The sequence below is a fragment of the Plecotus auritus genome (assembly GCF_963455305.1).
Source record: "Plecotus auritus genome assembly, chromosome: 10".
NCBI lineage: Eukaryota > Metazoa > Chordata > Mammalia > Chiroptera > Vespertilionidae > Plecotus > Plecotus auritus.
The window spans coordinates 20,276,099-20,294,786 of NC_137785.1; the positions used below are offsets into that span (position 1 = coordinate 20,276,099).

General features: G+C 49.3%; 3 protein-coding genes across 10 annotated transcripts in view; all 3 read right to left on the reverse strand.

Moving 5' to 3' along the window:
* Window positions 1-196: 196 nt before the first annotated feature.
* On the reverse strand, window positions 197-9,799 carry RAB4B (RAB4B, member RAS oncogene family). Of its 3 annotated transcripts, XM_080645792.1 has the most exons (8): window positions 9,590-9,778; window positions 8,337-8,417; window positions 7,951-8,065; window positions 6,799-6,861; window positions 6,565-6,719; window positions 4,896-4,991; window positions 4,680-4,810; window positions 197-561 (listed from the first exon to the last, which is right to left on the reverse strand). In XM_080645792.1, the coding sequence occupies exons 1-7, from the start codon at window positions 9,603-9,605 to the stop codon at window positions 4,695-4,697; spliced, it is 642 nt and encodes a 213-aa protein (XP_080501918.1). In that variant the 5' UTR covers window positions 9,606-9,778; the 3' UTR covers window positions 197-561; window positions 4,680-4,694. The 3 variants fall into 3 exon arrangements, with proteins under 3 accessions (XP_080501918.1, XP_080501919.1, XP_080501920.1); XM_080645793.1 differs by lacking the exon at window positions 7,951-8,065 and having other exon boundaries at window positions 9,590-9,799; XM_080645794.1 differs by lacking the exons at window positions 7,951-8,065; window positions 9,590-9,778 and adding an exon at window positions 9,198-9,322.
* A 633-nt stretch (window positions 9,800-10,432) lies between these two features.
* On the reverse strand, window positions 10,433-12,991 carry MIA (MIA SH3 domain containing). 2 transcript variants are annotated; one of them, XM_080645765.1, is made up of 4 exons: window positions 12,601-12,991; window positions 12,383-12,516; window positions 10,894-11,004; window positions 10,433-10,562 (listed from the first exon to the last, which is right to left on the reverse strand). In XM_080645765.1, the coding sequence occupies exons 1-4, from the start codon at window positions 12,725-12,727 to the stop codon at window positions 10,539-10,541; spliced, it is 396 nt and encodes a 131-aa protein (XP_080501891.1). In that variant the 5' UTR covers window positions 12,728-12,991; the 3' UTR covers window positions 10,433-10,538. The 2 variants fall into 2 exon arrangements, with proteins under 2 accessions (XP_080501891.1, XP_080501890.1); XM_080645764.1 differs by having other exon boundaries at window positions 12,383-12,858.
* Window positions 12,992-15,604: 2,613 nt separating this feature from the next.
* The window catches only part of SNRPA (small nuclear ribonucleoprotein polypeptide A), a 752,186-nt gene continuing 749,102 nt past the window's right edge, over window positions 15,605-18,688 (reverse strand). For all 5 annotated transcript variants that reach the window (XM_080645760.1, XM_080645762.1, XM_080645761.1 and 2 more), the window contains 2 exons: window positions 18,223-18,311; window positions 15,605-15,971 (listed from right to left, as the gene is read on the reverse strand). In XM_080645760.1, the coding sequence (XP_080501886.1) occupies window positions 15,812-15,971; window positions 18,223-18,311 (249 nt within the window). In that variant the 3' untranslated portion in view covers window positions 15,605-15,811. The remainder of the gene's footprint in view (window positions 15,972-18,222; window positions 18,312-18,688) is intronic.

The window sequence follows — 18,688 nt, forward strand, 5'->3', positions numbered from 1 at the left end:
CACCGTCCTAAAATGTGCACACAGTGACAGACTCCCTCTATAACAGGCACCTACCTGAGTCATGGAGTCATGGTGTATCCCCACACCATGTCTGACCCAGAAACATGGCCTCAAGCACCATGACACTCATTCTTCCATCAGATATCTCTTCTGCCTCCCCTCCCTCCCTGCCATCCCAAAATGATGGAGGCCAAGACACGGGTATAAACAATGCTTTATGGGAGTGGAGAAGCCTTCAGGTAATAAATAACTCGTACTCGCAATGGCAGGGCCGGGGGAGCTGGGGCCAAATGGCCCTGGTCACAGGCTTTGGGAACTCTTTGAGAGTGGTTAGGAGTTTGAGGGGGGTAGGGGGTAGCCAAGACAGAGGAAGCAGCAGCAGGTACGGATTCCCCCTTCCCCCGTGGCTCAGTCTTGCCCCTTAGCCAGGCCCAACCAGGCCAGGGAAGGGGAACAGGTATCAGGGCAGCTTCTCTGGGGCCAGGTGAGGGACTTGGCCTCCCGGGGCCTAGGTCTGGACCCCAGTCAGAAGGACAGGGCTGGTCCTGGAGAACAGGTGAGCTGAAAGAAAAGTGTGAGGTGAACTGGAAGGATCCTGGCTCTGCCCAGCTGGTGGGTCTGTCTCATTTCTGGGTATCTTTCTGCCCTCCTATCAGTGTCTGACTCTCCATACCTTTCTCTCTCTCTCAGAGTTTCTACATTATCTGACTTTCTATATCTCATCTGCATGTAATTTGTGGCATTCTCTATGAGGGTTTCTCCTTGTTTCCTCAGAGAGCTCTCCCCTTGAGTCTGTAAAAAGGTAGTTCAGTGTCTAAATTTCATGTCCCCACCTTTGTATCTATGTAACTCCTACAGTCCTGGATCACCCAGACTCCAGGTCTTATTCTAGAGCTTTCTAAACTGAGGAGACACATTCAGTCAGTGGTTCTTGCTCTGTTATAGATACCAATGCCTGGGAGCTTCCAGGAATCCTGTAATCACTTCAGAATCTTTGGGGTGAGGCCCAGGCATCAGTAGCTTTTACAGATCTCCAGGTGATTAATCCAATGCTGCACATTGGATTAATGGGATGGGAAATCAGTTTGGTGGGCCTTGACCAATCTTTGATTGAAAAAGAATAAAACAGAGCCCTAGAGCCCAGCCGGTGTGGTCCAATGGTTGAGCATCAACCCATAAACCAAGAGGTCTCCATTTCGATTTCTGGTTTCAGGCTCAATCCCCAGTAAGGGGAGGTGCAGGAGGCAGCCTATCCATGTGTTTCTCTCATTGATGTTTCTATCTCTCTATCCCTCCCCCTTTCTCTCTCTAAAATCAATAAAAACATTTTTTTAAAGAATAAAATGTAATACACAGAAAATATCAGAGTGCATCATATGTAATAACTAGAGGCCTGGGTGTACCGGTGGGGTCCCTCGGCCTGGCCTGCAGGGATCGGGCCAAACCGGCTCTCCAACATCCCCCAAGGGGTCCCGGATTGTGAGAGGGTGCAGGATCCCCACCAGTGCACGATCAGGCTGGGGAGAGACAGCGGGAGGGCTCCAGGGTGTGTTCAGCCCATCTTGCCCAGTCCAGATCTGCTGGACCCCAGCAGCAAGCTAACCTACCGATTGGAGCGTCTGCCCCCTGGTAGTCAGTGCATGTCATAGCAACTGGTTGAAAGGTCGGACACTTAGCATATTAGATTTTCATTATATAGGCTTGGTCCATGGAAATACAAAGCAGATGAGTGGGTGCCAGAGGCTGGAGAGAATAAGGAGTGACTGCTTAATGGGTAAGGAGTTTCCTTTTAAGGTAATGAAATGTTTTGGAATGAGACAGAGGTGGTGGTTGCACAATCTTGTGCAAGTACTGAATGACACACTTTAAGATGGCTAGATTTATCTTATATGAATGAATATCACCTCAATTATTTTTTTAAAAAAGAATATTGGTGCTAAGAAAACATGTGTTTCAGTTTTATATGTGTGTGACTGTATTAGATCAACATATATTTCCTCCAGCAGATTGCAGTCAACAAAGTGAAAAAGCATCATCTTACTATATTTGTTTCCCTGAGAGCAAACCCTGAAACAGACCCTGGGCTAAGCCCTGGGGGAGGGAGGGTGAAGAGTATACTCATTCATTTCTGCATAGAGTCTTTAAAGCAGGGGTCCTCAAACTACGGCCCACGGGCCACATGCGGCCCGCCGAGGACATTTATCCGGCCCGCCGGATGCCGCTGCCTGTCCTGCTTAGCAGCCAACTCGTCCTGGGCCCGCAGTGCGCATAGGAATTTGTTCATAGTTTTTTTTTTAAACTATAGTCCGGCCCTCCAACGGTCTGAGGGACAGTGAACTGGCCTCCTGTTTAAAAAGTTTGAGGACCCCTGCTTTAAAGGGATAAAAGGAAGAAAAAGAATAAGCAGCCTTGTTTATGAGTCTTTACTAAGTGTAGGTCCCTGTTCTAAACACTTTACATGAATTAACTATTTATCTTCTTAACATCCACATGAGGCATATACTGTTACTGAGGAAATGAGGGCACAAGGTTAAATCAGAGTCACCTAGCTGTGAAGTGACAGAGTTGGAGTTTACATGCAGGCAGCCTGGCTCTGGAGTCTGTGATGTGTCACCTCCTTTCCTTCTCAGATGGAGAAGACAAATGCTGTACAAATAATAAGTTGAGACCACCAGCCAGAGGGAGTGACCCTGTCTGGAATAAAGGTTCCTGCAGGACGAGTCATGTTAGCAGAGACCAGATGATGAGGAGGAGCTGGTGTAAGAAAGGAGGCAGGAGGACAAGGCGCGCACAACCGAGGCACAGCAGATGGAAAGGCCTGGATGGAAAAAAGAACTTACCCAGACTCCTCTCTCAAATTCCATACGCATTCATCAGGAAATAACGTTGGTTTTGCCTTCAAAGCATATCCAGTATAACCCCTTTTCCCCACAGCCACTCCGGAACTGCCGATGGCTGGGAGTGGAAATGGGCATGAAGTACAGAGGGGAGCACTGGGAAGACATTCACACCCCTAGAGAAGTCAGGATGGGACCAAATCCTGTAGGATCTTGCCAGCCTGTCAAGTCGTTTCAAACAAACAAGGCTTCCTGAAGGAGAGGGAGGAAGCTAGTATGCAAAGGAGGAAAAGAACAGTGTTCCTGGCAGAAGGAGCAAAATGAGCAAAGACCCAGAAATATACAAAAACTTTAGTGCGGCTACAGTGGCCTGAGAGGTGGAAAGAGATGCAGAGTCAAACATCAGGCTGAGGAGCTTCAGCTGTGTCCCATGGACCCTGGGAGCCATGAAGGTTTTAAGCAAGAGGGACAGGATAGGATGTGCTTTAGAAAGACCCAATGGCTACATCAAGAGGGCACAAGACTGGAGACAGAAACTAGGGAGGATACAGAACCTATTCACACCTCAACACCTCCTCTGCTCCCCTCCCCCCCAGATGATGGTATTGTCCACCATCATCTCTCACCTGCTCACTGGTCTTCCAGGTCATGCCCTCCACACAGTCCCCCTCTATATGCAGTAAGAGGGACCCTATGAACACCCAAATCAGATCCCATCCCTCCTCTGCTCAGAGCCCTCCTATGGCTCCCACCCTATCCAGCGTATAAGCCAGAGTCCTCCCTGTGGCTCATAAGGCCCTAATTGATCTGCTTCCCTCCACTTCTGACCTCATCTCCTGCTGTACCACCCCCTCAACACACACATGCGCACGCGCTCACACACACACACACACACTCCACTCCACTCCAGCCACATTAGCTTCCTTGGTCTTCTTCACTCATGCCAGGCATAGCACTGCCGCAGGGCCTTTGCACCAGCTGTTTTCTGCCTAGAACACTCTTTCCCCAGATCCCCATATAACCTTCTCCCTTACCTTCTTTGAGTCTTTGCCCAAATGTCACCTTCTCGCCCTGGCCGGTTTGCTCAGTAGTTAGAACATCAGCCCAAAGACCAAAAGGTCTTGGGTTTGATTCCCAGTCAAGGGCTCATTATCTGGATTTCAAGTTCACTCGCCAACCAGGTTGGGGCGTGTGAGGGAAGCAACCAATCACTATCTCTCTCTCACATCAAGGTTTCTCTCTCTCTTTCCACCCCCTCCTCCCTCCCCTCCACTCTCTCTAGAAAAATCAATGGGAAAAATACCCTTGGTTGAGGATTTAAAAAAAAGTCACCTTCTCAGTAGGGCCTTGCCTTATCTTCCTGTTCAAAATTCCATTCCTCCACCCCCCACCCCTCCTTGCCCTGCATAGTTCTTATCTCCCTAATGACTATATAATTTACTTATGTATCTTGTTCATTGTCTGTCTCCTCCATGAAGGCAGCGATTTTTAAAAATACATTTTTATTGATTTCACAGAGAAAGGGAGAGAGAGATAGAAACTTCAATGATGAAAGAATGCAAGAGAATCATCGATCAGCTGTCTCCTGCACACCCCACACTGGAGATCTAGCCCACAACCCGGGCATGTGCCCTGACCGGGAATCGAACCATGACCTCCTGGTTCATAGGTCAATGCTCAACCACTGAGCCATGCTGGCTGGGCTGAAGGCAGGGATTTTGTGTTTCATGAGTGGCTTAAACAGGGCCTAGCACATAGTAGATGCTCAATGAATATTTGATGAACTATACTCCCCCTTGCCAGGAGACCACCCCTGCAGTCCCTGAGTCCCCAGTATCCCACCTGGCTCCGCAGGTCTCAGCAGCCACAGGGCTGAGGGGCCACGGCCTGGGCACTCCGAGGCTGCCGCAGCTGGCGAAGGGAAGCATCACCGTACTGAATGCCTGAGCCCATCCTCTCGGGGTCGAGCTCACCTGGAAGCGAGGGGAGAGATCAGGATGGGTCCCTTGGAAACCTCTGGCCCCTATCTTCCACTCCCACTCCCACTCTGGGCCTCACCTGAGTCGATCTTGTTCAGGATGGTGCGGGCACACTTCAGGAAAGCCTCTTCCACGTTCTCCCCTGTGAGAGCACTGGTTTCCAGGAACATTAGTTCTGGGGGCAGACACTCAGAAGGTCAGGGCCTCAGCCAATCCCCATCCTCCACTCCAACCCTGACCTGCTGCCTCTCATTGTTCTTCACACGTGCCACCTTTGCCCTCACTCCTGGCCTTTCTACACACCATTCCCCTGCCATGAGTGCCCTTCTCCCCAGGTGCTCACCTAGCTCTTCCTTCAGAGCTCAGATCACACATCTCCTCCCCCAGAAAGTCCTCCCTGACCTCCCAGGATGGGTCAGGTGCCTCCTCAGGCTCCCATGGGCCCCTGTGTCTCCCCCAGCCTGGTTCTGATCCCTCTGGGTTATCACTGTCTGGAAATGTGCCTGCCTGCCCACTACCCCACACTGGACTGTGAGCTAGGCCCACGGCTGTCTTCATCACCATGTCCTTAGCACCATCTAGCAAGGCCCAGGTCCACTATAGTTCACCCGTCAGTCATATGACAAGGCCTCAAAGTAAATTAAGAGCCAGGACTGAAACTCGCATCTTTCTGATGGCAAAACCTCCTCTAACCCTGGAGGTTACAAATTGGAAGAATATGAACAGTCCCTAAGCCAGCAGACATTGGGCCAACACAATATTTTCAAATGGGTTTGTACTTGCATACCTTTATTTAAAAAAAAAAAAATATATATATATATATATATATATATTTTATTAGTGTTTTTTTTTAATATATTTTATTGATTTTTTTACAGAGAGAAAGGAAGAGGGATAAAGAGTTAGAAACATCGATGAGAGAGAAACATCGATCAGCTGCCTCCTGCACACCCCCTACCGGGGATGAGCCCGCAACCAAGGTACATGCCCTTGACCGGGATCGAACCTGGGACCCTTCAGTCCAAAGGCCGACGCTCTATCCACTGAGCCAAACCGGTTAGGGCTATTTTATTAGTTTTTTACAGAGAGGAAGGGAGAGGGATAGAGAGTTAGAAACATTGAGAGAGAAATATCGATCAGCTGCATCCTGCACACTCCCCACTGGGGATGTGCCCATAACCAAGATATATGCCCTTGACCGGAATCGAATCTGGGACCCTGTAGTCCGCAGGCCGACGCTCTATCCACTGAGCCAAACCGGTGAGGGCTTGCATACCTTTTAACAGGCTGTCAGTCTTGTACACTCCACTGATGCCAGTGCCTGCTAACGTGGGTCAAGCCCAACCTATCTCCTTTAATCACAAAACATGCCTGTCCCCTAGGACCATTGGAGTTTGCAGTTTCTAGCTTACACCAATACCCTGTGCCCTCGCCATGGTGGTGGAAACCTTCTTAGCAGCCAGCATTATCAAGTATCCACTCCATCCAGGTGGTGCTAAAGGCTTTCCATGAACCATGCCCCTTAACCATCATGCTCGATGTGAGACAGAAACATTGTGACCCCACTTTCTAGACAAGAAAACTGAGGACCAGAGCAGTCACATGATACACATGTGGCAACACTCAGATTTGAACTCAGACCTCTCTAAACCTCAACATTCTCCTGCTGGACACGGCCACAGAGAGCCAGAAGGTCCCCGGCCCCAGGGGACTGTCCCCACCCCTGTCGCTCACCCTATGGCTCTCACCGTTCTCCTGGGCAAAGCGGGAGGCCTCCAAGAAAGTGACCTCACGCTCCAAGTCCAGGTCCTTCTTGTTGCCACAGAGGATGACCACAATGTTGGGGCTAGCCAGTGTGCGGGCGTCTGTCAGCCAAGCAGCCAGCGAGTTATAAGTCTCCCGGCTGTGGAGAAGGAAAAAAAGGGAGGTAGGTGCAGGAGAGGGGCCACCCAGATCCTACCCCATCCATTTCATACACCTACCTGGTGATGTCGTACACCAGCAGGGCTCCAGCCGCCCCTCGGTAATAACTCCGTGTCACAGACCTGGGGGGCCAGGGAGACCCAGTCACCTCACAAGCTGGGGTCTGCCCCAAGACTGCCCCCCTCTGTATAGAGACTGGTGGTTTGGAGGCCCCCTTCACTGCTAGCCCTTCCCCCAAAACCTGGCATGATCTGGTCTCACAATGCCTCTCTGTCTCACAGTCACTATCTCCCTCAACCTCTACATCACTAAGCTCTTTGTCTGCCTCTGAGTCTTTCTCTGTCTTTGACTTTCCTGTGTCCCTGTCTTTCTGTATTCCTTCATTGGTCTGTGTCTTTCTCTCTGTCTCTGTTGTGTGTGTGTGTGTGTTTAAATCTCTATTCTGTCTGTCTCACTCATGCTCACCATTCATTCATTCATTCATTCAACATTTTCTGTCATCTCCCTTTTGCCTAGTCCTGGCCAGATGCTATGCAACTACATCTGCTTATCCCTCTTCTGCTGTGTCTGGGGGAGGCCCCCTTCCCAGTGTGGCCAACGGTCTGCATCTCCCTGTGCCACCAGTCTGGGTCCTCTAGAACTCATGCAATCATTCTGCAGCATTTATTGAGCACTTACTGCAAACCCAGTTTGTGTCGCACACCTGCCTTTCCTTCGCCCGCTGTCTCTGGCCTGGCGTCTATGCGGCTCACACAGTACACTAACACACGACTATTAACTTAGCAGCTCTTCTTCATGGACTGCATTCCCTTGTTTCTCTTCTGTCTCTTCCTCAGACTCAGGGTTTCTATATGTCTATCACCTTTCTCCACACATTTCCTGAAGACACTGTGCACCGAGCTCTATTCATTACCCTCTCTGCCCCAACACAGAGGTTTCTCCATCTCTCTGCTATCCCTGTCCCTCTTTCCCTGTCTTTGTTCTCTCTGTCTCTATCATCCTCTCTCCAGGCTCCTCCTCTCTTTGGCTGTATATACCTGCTACTCAGTTTCTCTCTCCCTCTGCCTTGCCTGCCCTCTCAGTATCCCCTTGCTCCTATCGTTGTTGTATCTCCAAGTGTCTCTGCACACCTCTCTCTCCCATTTCCTCTCCTCTCTCCTCCCCCACCCCCACCCCTATTCTCTCTCTCCTTGGGAGCCCAGCCCACTTACCGAAACCGCTCCTGGCCAGCTGTGTCCCAAATCTGCAGTTTCACAGTCTTCCCACCCACGTTAACTACCCGAGATCCGAATTCCACTCCGATCGTGTGGTTGGAGTCCTGTTTGACTGGGAGTAGTGGGAGGGCAAAAAGAGGCAGTGTAGGGGCTCAGAGGATTCCCTGTCCTCCAAGGCCCCCTCAACCCATTCTCATTGCTAGGGAGACTGAGGCTCAAGGAGGAACTAGCAAAGAGCATACACTATAGCAAAGACCAGGCAGCCAGCACTGGAGTTGTATCTATGGGCAGTTCTGCCCCTGCCCATCCAACCGTTGCCCGCTTATTCACACCATGCCCATACCCATCATTCAGTGCTCCCGGGACCACTCCCAGACACTCACATTTATTCTCAATGAACTGATGAAGAAGACATGATTTGCCAGTTCCTGCACTGCCAATCACCAGGAATTTGAAGAGGAAGTCTGAGCAGATGGAGCCAAAATCAGGAAAATCCAGACAAAGAGAAACATACAGGAGAAAATATGGAACCCAAGAGACCATTACAGTTACAGGGAGAGAAACAAACACAAGCAGAGTAGTGGGTAACAACAATAATACAAAATTCTTATATAATGTTTACCATGTACCAGACACAGTTCTAAAGTTCTTTACCTACATCAACAACTCACTTAATCCTTGGGAAAATTCTATGAGGGAGTTGTACTAATAATTATCCCCATTTGCCAGATGAGGAAACCGAGGCCAGAAAGGCTAACTCTTGCCCAAGGCCCCCCAGCTAGGCAAAGCCGGTATCAAACCCAGGCCAACTGGCTCCAGAGTCCAAGATCTTAGCCATTACATTGCTAAGGCCTCCTTTATCGAGGACTACAATCTCACCTTTGCCCCTCATGACTTCACCTCCTACCACTCTGACTCATTAATTCCACTCTAGCCTCTGGCTTTCAATCTACTCCCAGAAGATGACAAGCTGCTTGCCGCCTCAGGGTCTTTGCACTTGTTGCCTATGCTTCTCTCTATTTGTTAACTGAATGCTGCTCCCTCTGACTCCTAAACCAGTGATCTTTCTACTGCACCCTGACCCTCCACCTCCTATCCATCCATCCTGATTTTCCAATTCTAAGTCCCTCCTTCCTTTCCCTCTACCCAAGGCCCTGCCCCTATTCTCAAGCTTGAAGCCCACCCCTTGCCACTAGTCCCACCCCATAATTCAAAGACAGCTCACCCCCAACCCCATTCCAGACCTCTCAAGCCAGAGCAGTCACAGGGTCCAGAGCATCCCTTCAGGAAACCCTTAGCCCATCAAACTCGATCCCTGCTATTCAGCCCTGCCCCAACCACGGAGGCTCCGCCCCGACACTTTAAGGCCCACCCTCTCCCTCAATGCCCACCCTGATCCATCATGACTGGCCTCCCTCAAATCCCGCCCCAAACTATTAAACACATAACCAGACCCGCAGGCCCCGCCCAAATCGATTAAGCTCAGCCTCAGACCCACTAAACCCCTCCCAGCACCCACTAGGCCCTGCCCCATAATACCAGACCCCGCCCCCTGACTGAAGCCCCGCCCCATCCCGAAGGCCGCATCCTTCCTGGGCCCGGACACCCGACCGCAGCTTACGCCCAGAATCCTCACCGTAGGTCTCGGCCATGACTCGGTCGTGGCCGCTTAGGGCCGCAATATGGCGCCGCGACCGCCCCTGCTCCAGTCGCTCCACTCCGGCTGCAGCCCCGGCTTCTTCCTACTCCTGGAGCCCGGCGCCACCACTTCCGCCTCCACCCGCCTCCGGCGCGACCCCTAGGGCCTCAGGATACCCGGCCACACTTCCCAAAGACAGGGATTGGCGGATTCGGCGGTCAGGGGGCGGGACATTAAGGCACGGATTGACGGTGTGAGAGAGGACGAGCCGAAAGAGGCGGGACCAAGACAAGCGATTGGCGGAGCAAGTGGGAAGGGGCGGTGCAGAAGCTTAGCCGAGCGAAGAAACGGATTTGGTCAGGAGTTGGGGGTCCAAGTCGAGACTCCACATTGGGTAGTAGCGGACTTGGGGGCGGGGATATGGATGCAAAGAAGGGGGTAAGGACCGGATTGACTAAAGAGCCAAGCAAGTACGATTTCTGACCTCAAAGGCAGGAAGTATGAATATTGGGGGATACGCGCAGGTTAACCACCTCCCTCCTCCCTTTGCAGATAATCTTCCAAGAAGACCTCTGCTCTGCGATTGATGTCTTCCTCAAGATCCAACTGGCTCATTCCCAATAGTTTCACATCGTTCCATTTATTGGTTTAGAAGACACAATTCCCTATTGGGCTGTTCAGATTGTGTGCGACATCTAAATTTAGGAGCCCACCTCGGGTACCCAGCTTAGAGCAAAATGCTTTTAGTCAGTGAAACTCTACCTAGCAACCATTGACGTTACCGCAGTCAGTGGGTGGTTGGCCAGACTCAGGAACCTGGGGACCCATTTTCTTTATACCAGTAGATCCCCACCACAAAGACCACAGAGACTCGCAGTTTGTACTTGGTTGATGTATTTGCATAAAGCTGGGAGAAATAAACAGCAGGGACAGCGGTAGGCTGAGCTCACTGGCAGTAGAAATCCCATTTCTGGAAAAGAGAAAGGGAAAACAGTGGGGACAAAACCAGTGGTCACACCACAACGGATCGAGGGGTTTTAGCAAAGGCTGTAGCCTTAGGGGCCAATTTTGGCCACACAAGTGCAATGCAAAATAGCCCGGAGCCCTGTAATCTTGCACCTCTCAACTGCAACAGGACTTAGAAATCATGCCCCATTTTACAGATGAGAAAATTGAGGCAGAAAACTTGTCTCAATATATACAGCTAGGCTTCCAGGCAGCCAAAGGCAGAAGCCTTTTTGCCCATTATCAAAACCCAAGGATCCTCCCTCCAGATCTCTGCCAGCCCCTAACACACTCACATCTGTCTTCACATCGATTTTGCCAGGTTTCAGGGTCTGGTCCTCCCGTACAATGCTACTGGGGAAAAAGCCCAGGCGAGCAGCCACGTCTCCATAATAATCTCCCTGAACCTGGGGAAAAGGGGGTTAAAAGCCTGGGTCTGAGAAAATGGCAAGCTCGCAACTGCTAAAGATCTTTGTACTAGCTCTTCAGGGATCTCCACGTGGTTGGCTCCATCCTTGTCAATCAGATCTCAGCTTAAAGTCACCTGTTCTGAAGCCTCCCTGACCACCTGATGTAGTCACCTATTCACTCACATTCATTTTCAAAGAAGCACATTTGCTGATATCTTTGATGATTTGTCTTCTTCCATTAGAATAAATGGGATTATTTGCACCTTGGCCAGTAAGGTCAGTGGTTAGACTGCCTTGTGCCTGGGAGGATCAAGGATTCAATTCCTGATCAAGGACAGGTACCTGGGTTACAGGTTTGATTCCCAGCTCTGATCAGGGAGCGTTTGGAAGTCACCTAATCTGTTTGTCTCTCACATCAATGTTTCTCCCTCCTCCCCACCTCCTCTGTACTCCCTCTAAAAATCAATGGAAAAAATATGCTCACTCCTTGGATGAGGATTATTTGCTACTAGGGGCCCGGTGCAAATTCATGCACTGGGGGGGAGGGGGGTTCTCTCAGCCTGGCCTGCGCCCTCTTGCACTCCGGGATCCCTCTTGCAGTCTGGGATCCTTAGCACAGCCACAGAGGGTGGAGCCTCTCCTGCCGCTACACTTGCCAGCCATGAGCCCAGCTTCTGGCTGAGCAGCACTCCCCCTGTGGAAGCACACTGACCACGAGGGGGCAGCTCCTGCATTGAGCATCTGCCCCCAGGTGGTCAGTGCGCATCATAGCAACCGGCCACTCGGGTCATTCTTCCAGAATGGTCACTTAGGCTTTTATTAGACTAGAGGCCCAGTGCACGAAATTCATGCACTCAGGGTGGGGTGTGGGTCCCTCATCCTGGCCAGCACCCTCTCGCAGCCCAGGAGCCTTCGGGGGATGCCCAGGGAGCGGGCCTAAGCCATCCTTGGCACTGCCATGGAGGCAGGAGAGGTCCCCGCCACCACCACTGTGCTCACCAGCTGAGGCCAGCTCAGTGCTTCTGGCTGAGCAGCGCTCTCCCTGTGGGACCGCACTGACCACCAGGGGGCAGCTCCTGTGTTGAGCATCTGCCCCCTGGTGGTCAGTGTGCATCATAGCGACCAGTCGTTCTGCTGTTTAATCAATTTGCATATATTAGCCTTTTATACATGGGATTATATCTTCAGTGCCTAGAACAGAACTTGGCACCATAGGAGGTGCCCTATAATTATTGCTAAACAAAGTAAAAGTAGATCACAATAGTACCCCTAAACTCTATTTCAGTTCACCTCTCAAATTTTTCCTTTATGTGGAAAATTAGGGTGCACTCCCACACCAGTCCCATACCCCTTCTTCTATTCTCCCAAGACTCACGCTGCCTCCCCAGAAGAGCCGACCACGGCCCTTCAGTTTAGAGAAGACATACACAACTTGGCCCCTGTGTATGGTCAGGAAACGGCAGTCGGGGGCTACGTAGTCCTGAAGAGCCACAGCCATGGAGATGGGGTCTGGGGAAGGAATATAAGGGAATGATAACACCCTCCACTCAGGCTGGCAATCCAAGCCCCCCAACCCCCAACCCCAACTCTTACGGCTGCATTCCTCATCAGCACACAGCTTCCAGTCAGCCAGCTTGGGCATGGGGCGGCCCCCAACAGTAGGTCCTGAGAAGGCAGACAGCAAGATGATGACACCGAGGAACCTGGACCAAGTCATCATGGACTATGAGCCGGAGAGTGACTAAGCAGGGAATGGGGTCTCCAATATCCTCCTGCCCTCCCTCTTTACAGCAGTACAAGGAATCCTGTGTTCTCGGTCTTGTCCCTGCCCTAAATCAGTCCCAAATTTCACCCACACCACCTACAGGCTGCTACCTAGCCAGAACCATTTCAAGGACAGGGTGAGGGTTTCCCACCCAAGGAAATGCCTAGAGATCCAAAGCTGCCCAGGCCACTCTAAGTGATAGCTACCCCCTCAGCAGTCAGAGGCCCAGACAGGCAGGCTGAGATATTCAATTCCATCTTCTCCCGTTGGCTTGGGTACCTAGCTTGGAATTTCCTGTGCTGAGGGACAGAACAGGCAGCCCTTTGATTGCCAGGAATAGCGCCAGCTCTCAAGTACTGAGTGAACCTTGTATGTTGGACCTTAGGCTAGATGTATGCTGCCATGACCATTAATCCTCACCAGTCACTTCCTGACTGAGTGACCTGGGCTAAGCTATATTCTCCTTTTGAAGCCTTACCTTTCTCATCTGTACAATAGAGATAATAAAAGCTAATAGTTCTTTATAAAGCATTCACCATTTAATTACCGTATTTTTCCGTGTATAAGACACACACACCCCTTTTCCAACCCAAAATTAAGAAATCAGTATTTTAAACATTTTGCTGGTCTTCCTCTTAAGGCCTTCTTTTTTGGCCTCTTAAGGAGTTGTAATTCTTGCTTTCTCCACTGTCTGATCATACACTCAGTGGGAGGTCCAAATTGTCTCTCTGCAGCTCTCTTTCCATGCTCTTTTGCATAGCTAATTACATTCAGTTTGAATTTTGCCGAGTGACAATCGCTTACCGGTATTTATGCACCCACATAGCTCTCCTCGACTAACTTCCATGTATAAAATGCCCCTTGATTTTCAATCTAACGATTTTAGAAAAATAGTGTCTTATACACGGAAAAATACGGTATGTACTTTTATTGACTCCAATGAATACCCCATTTTGTGTGAAAAAGCATAGAGCCTTAAAGTTGTCCACAAGGTTATAGAGCCAGGAAGTGCAGGGGCCAGATTTGGCTCCAGGCCCATACTGAGTTTGGAGTTCAGTTGCCCAGTGTTAGAATAAGAAGGTGGAGAATTTGAATTCAAGGCTCACTTCTAAATTGTGCTTCAAATCAGACAGCCATGTGGTGAGATCATTCTCCTGGGCATCCATCTCTTTCCCCAGGCATTCTCACCTTTGGGACAGCATGTCCAAATTTTCTTAGGGGAGAAGAGGATAAACAGTCTCGAGTGGAGAATTCATCAGGGCATGTAAAACATACCCATCACCGAGCAACAAGTATCATGAGAACATTCAACAGCTCTACTTAAATGTCAGCTCCTCCAAGGGGCCTCCCTAATCACCCAGCAATCAGTTCCCCAGCCTCACCCTCTCATCAATCTATGACGTTTTGCTGGTACACAGTGCCTGAAATTAGCTTGTCTATTTTATTCACCACTGTATATCCTATACCAAGAACAGTATTTAGCACGGAAAAAGTACTCAGCAAGTATCTGCTGAATTGAGTGCTTGCTAAGTGTCTGGCAGTGGAGAGGGACAGTACAAACAATATCCCAGTATTAACATAGATTCCTTTACACAAGAAAATGACTGAGTGGGTGAAGGGATAGCTAGGAATGTCTGCATGTCCCCATGCAGACAGCAGAGACTGGGATCTGCTGACCACAGAACCAGTGTGGTGGGCAAGATTTTTCCACTTGCCATCTGCAATAACACTGTGTCTTACAGAAAAGGGGACCATCTCTTTCTTCTTCCAATCTTTCAGATCTTACTGGGAGAAAGCCTGCATTTGATGTTACAGGGCTCATCACTTCACTGATGTTCTTCTTTAATGATAAGACCAGAGGAGAGACAGGTGTGGGCTAGCCTTGGCAGGAAAAATATTCAGAGAATGTAAGCCTATGTCCTATTGCACTTGTTTTTGTGGTTCATTTTGTGCTTCTGTCAAATAATCTTATTTTCCCATCTATATGGTATGAGAAAGGGTCTGAAGCAGTATTTTTTTTTTTTAGTCAATATAAAATTCTCCAGATTAGGTGTGTAACAGAGTTAAGGAAGACCCCTCCATTCCATCTTCCTTTATCCATAGCTTCAGCTGCAAAAATGATTGTCTAGCCAGAGACTACATTTCCCAGACTCCCCTGCAACTAGAGCACTGAAGAGGAATTTGAGTCTTCTGGCTGGCAGCAGCTGACCAACAAGGGAGTCAGCTGTGTTTGTGCCAACATTTGGTCGATAGCTTCCCATGTGTGATCAAGTCCGTCTAGGCCTCCTGTTAGTAGCAGTGGCATCTTCCTGAATTCTAGACTTGAAGCTCCATCAGGGGTTACAAACTTGAACTCAAGTGTCTCAAACCCAGTGTGCCTCTCCTACTATCCTTCCGATGATTTCATGAGCACCTAATTAATTCCCTTCTTTCTTCCTGAAGTACCCAGGGTGGGACTGTTGCTGTAACAGAAGGCACTTTGTGAAGATTAGAAACAGGCAAAGAAAAACGTCTTCCTTAACGCTCTTATCACGTTAGAAAATTAATGGTCTACAAAGTGAGTGGTGTGCCATTAAGGTGGCATCCTGGTGCAGTATAGAACCTGTCCAACTGTACATGGTAGCCTGGGTTTCAATTTCCTGCACTGAATGCTGACTGAGACAAAACAGAAATCTGCCAAGGCAGTAAAGGTGACTTCAACTCGGACAATATCATTACATACTCTGCTTTCCCGAGGTTGCAGATGAGGTCTAAAAATTCAGGCTACTCTGATATACAGAAAAGGGAACCATAGAGGACAAGAAAATAAAAACAACAAATTGTTGTAGAAAATCAAACATAAAAAACAGTTTAATTCCAGCCTAACAGCGCCAGGTGCAATGTCTGGGGACAGACTCTGGGTACAATGCTGTGTGACCACTCACTCACACACATGGCTCCAAGAAGGCCCCCTAGGGGGACTTACCTTCAGGGGGCCGAGCCAAGGGGAAGAGGGAAGGCCCCCAAACAGGAAGTAGGGGCAAGCATGGGGAAAAGGTGCTACTTCTTGGCAAAGGAAATCTTCATGGCGTTGTTCTGGGTGATCTTAAAGCCCTGTAGGGCATCGCGAGCAGCCCCTGCCTGAACCTCATTGTCAAACTCCACAAAGGCGATGTCGTGCCGCCCTGGGACCAGCCGGACCTCCTTGAAGCCAGGGAACCTGAGAGAAGGGAACAGATCTCAGGGATCTAGAATCAGCAGTTCCTCCTAACATTTTGGCATTTGGTGGGCAGAGGCCAGGATGTTGCTAAACATCCTACAATAAAGAGGATGGCCATAATAACAAAGAATTACCCATTCCTAAATATATATAATGCTAAGTTGAAAACTCCTAATATAAACAAGTGCACACACTGTGAACATATCATTTAATGAGAAATTTTAACAGGAACTCCTACACAACCATATCCTAGATCAAGCCATTACTTCTTCCTCTCATAACCAACCTTTCTTTGCTCCAGAAATAACCACTCCCTTGACCTTTAGGATCTGCTGTTTCTTTCATTTCCCTCTTCTCATTCCCTACTTCCTTCCCCATTAGGCAACCATCCTCATGTTGACTGGGTATCCTTTTACCCATCAGTATTCTTATGTTTTGTTCTGTGGACATGGTAAACATGTGGTATTGCTTGTTTTATCCAGTTTCTCAAAATCTCCTCTCAGCACTATTTTAAAGAACCATGCCTGCGGCACTCTGTTCCTTCTAATGCTGCACAGACACCATGGTGAGCATCACCTTTGACTTCTCCTTTTGCACAGGCTAATTCCCCACCATGACCATTGTGAGGTATGTCCCATCTATACCCCTTGGGACTCATGTTAAGAATTTCTTGCCCTAGCTGGTTTGGCTTAGTGGATAGAGCATTGGCCTGAGGACTGAAGAGTCCTGGGTTTGATTCCAGTCAAGGGCACATGCCTGGGTTGTGGGCTCGATCCCCAGTAAGGGGTGTGCAGGAGGCAGCCAATCAATGATTCTCTCCCATTATTGATTGTTTCGCTCTCTCCCTTTCTCTCTGAAATCAGTAAAATAAACATATATACATACATACATACACATACATACATACACATACACACACACACACACACACACACACACACACATAAATAAAAACAAAAATAATTTCTTTGGGGACCTGGCTGGTGTTGTTAAATGGCTAGAACATCAGCCCACTGACTGAAGGATTTCGGATTCGCATCCCGGTCAAGGGCAAGTACCTAGGTCGGGGCGCATGGGGAAGTCAACTAATCAATGTGTCTCTCACATCAGTGTTTCTCTCTCTCCCCCCATCCTCCTCTACCTTGTACTCTCTCTTAAAAAAAAAAGGAAAAAATCATTGGAAAAAATATCCTTAGGTAAGGATTAAAAAATATTTCTTTAGGGCCTTTCTGGCAGTGACAACCTCCCCATAACATGCCTTTCGTTAAAGATCTTCTTCATCCCTCTCCAGAAGAGAGGAGGAAACACAAGAAGTGCCTGGTGCAGAGCCCAGTTCTTATTTCATGGATGTGAAATGTCCAGATGCTGTAAAATCACCACTGCCTTTAGCCAGTGTGTGCGCTGGCTGTTCCACTGTGCTGTCAACATATAGGAGGAAAAGCAAGGCTGACAGAGGAGGCTCCTCCAAAAGAGAGCAGCACTAAAGCACCTAAATCAGCCCTGGCCAGGGTGGTTCAACTGGTTAGGCATCTCCCCGTGCACTGAAAGGTTGCTGGTTCAATTCCAGGTCAGGGCACACACCCAGGTTTCAAGCTGGATCCCCACTGGGGTTTGTGCAGGAGGCAGCTGATTGTTATTCTGCTCTCACATCGATGTTTCTCTCTCTCCCTCTCCTTTCCTCTCTCTCTAAAATGCAATTAAAACATTTTTAAAATAGAAATAAATAAATAAATAAAAGCATCTAAATCAAGATGAGTGGGGAACCACTCCAATAAACACATTTTGGATGAAGACACACCCCTGAACTTCACTAAGCAGTGAATGGTTACCCTGCACAATGATTGCAGAGTCTACATGATATCAGCAGGGCATGAGGTTCAAACCTCCCCACCTCCCAAGCTTGCTGGCATACTGATTTTTGCAAGTCTGGCCAGGGTTCAATGAGGTCTTTTTTACATGTACCTTGAATTCTACAGATAGAAAGCTTAGGCCCAGAGCCTCTCCATCTCCACGAAGGGGGAGGACAGCACACACACTCTGGCCACTGATGACCCTAAGCCTTATCATCACCACACCCCATGGGCTGTGGGGCCTGACCTCAGCCTCTTCTTTCTCTATATCCGGTCCCTGTCCCACCTGCAAAGCCTAAGCAGACACAGGACTCCGCTAGCAGAATTCTGAGGCCTGTCCCCATGGTACCACTTTCTGGCCATCACCCTCTGGCCCCTGCCCAACCACAGGCCCCACTTACTGATTGAAAAGCATGGAAAGCATGAGCTCATTGGTCTCCTCTGGCAGGTTGGTGAGGAACAAGATGTGATTTGGTGGGTTTTCTGAAAGCTACAGGGAAGAGACAGGAGCCCGTGAGTCCAATGGGGGAGGGGGGTGTCTGCTGACTTCTGCTCTCCACCCCCACCCTGCTTGAATCCTTTCTCTACTTCGCACCCTCTACCAGGGGTCCTCAAACTATGGCCCGCGGGCCACATGCGGCCCGCCGAGGACATTTATCTGGCCCACCGGGTGCTGCTGCCTGTCCTGCTTAGCAGCCGACTCGTCCCAGGCCCGCAGTGCGCATAGGAATTTGTTCATAGTTTTTTTTTAAACTATAGTCTGGCCCTCCAACAGTCTGAGGGACAGTGAACTGGCCCTCTGTTTAAAAAGTTTGAGGACCCCGGCAACCGTGAGCCACATGAAAGCACTGCTATATCCAGAGCAGG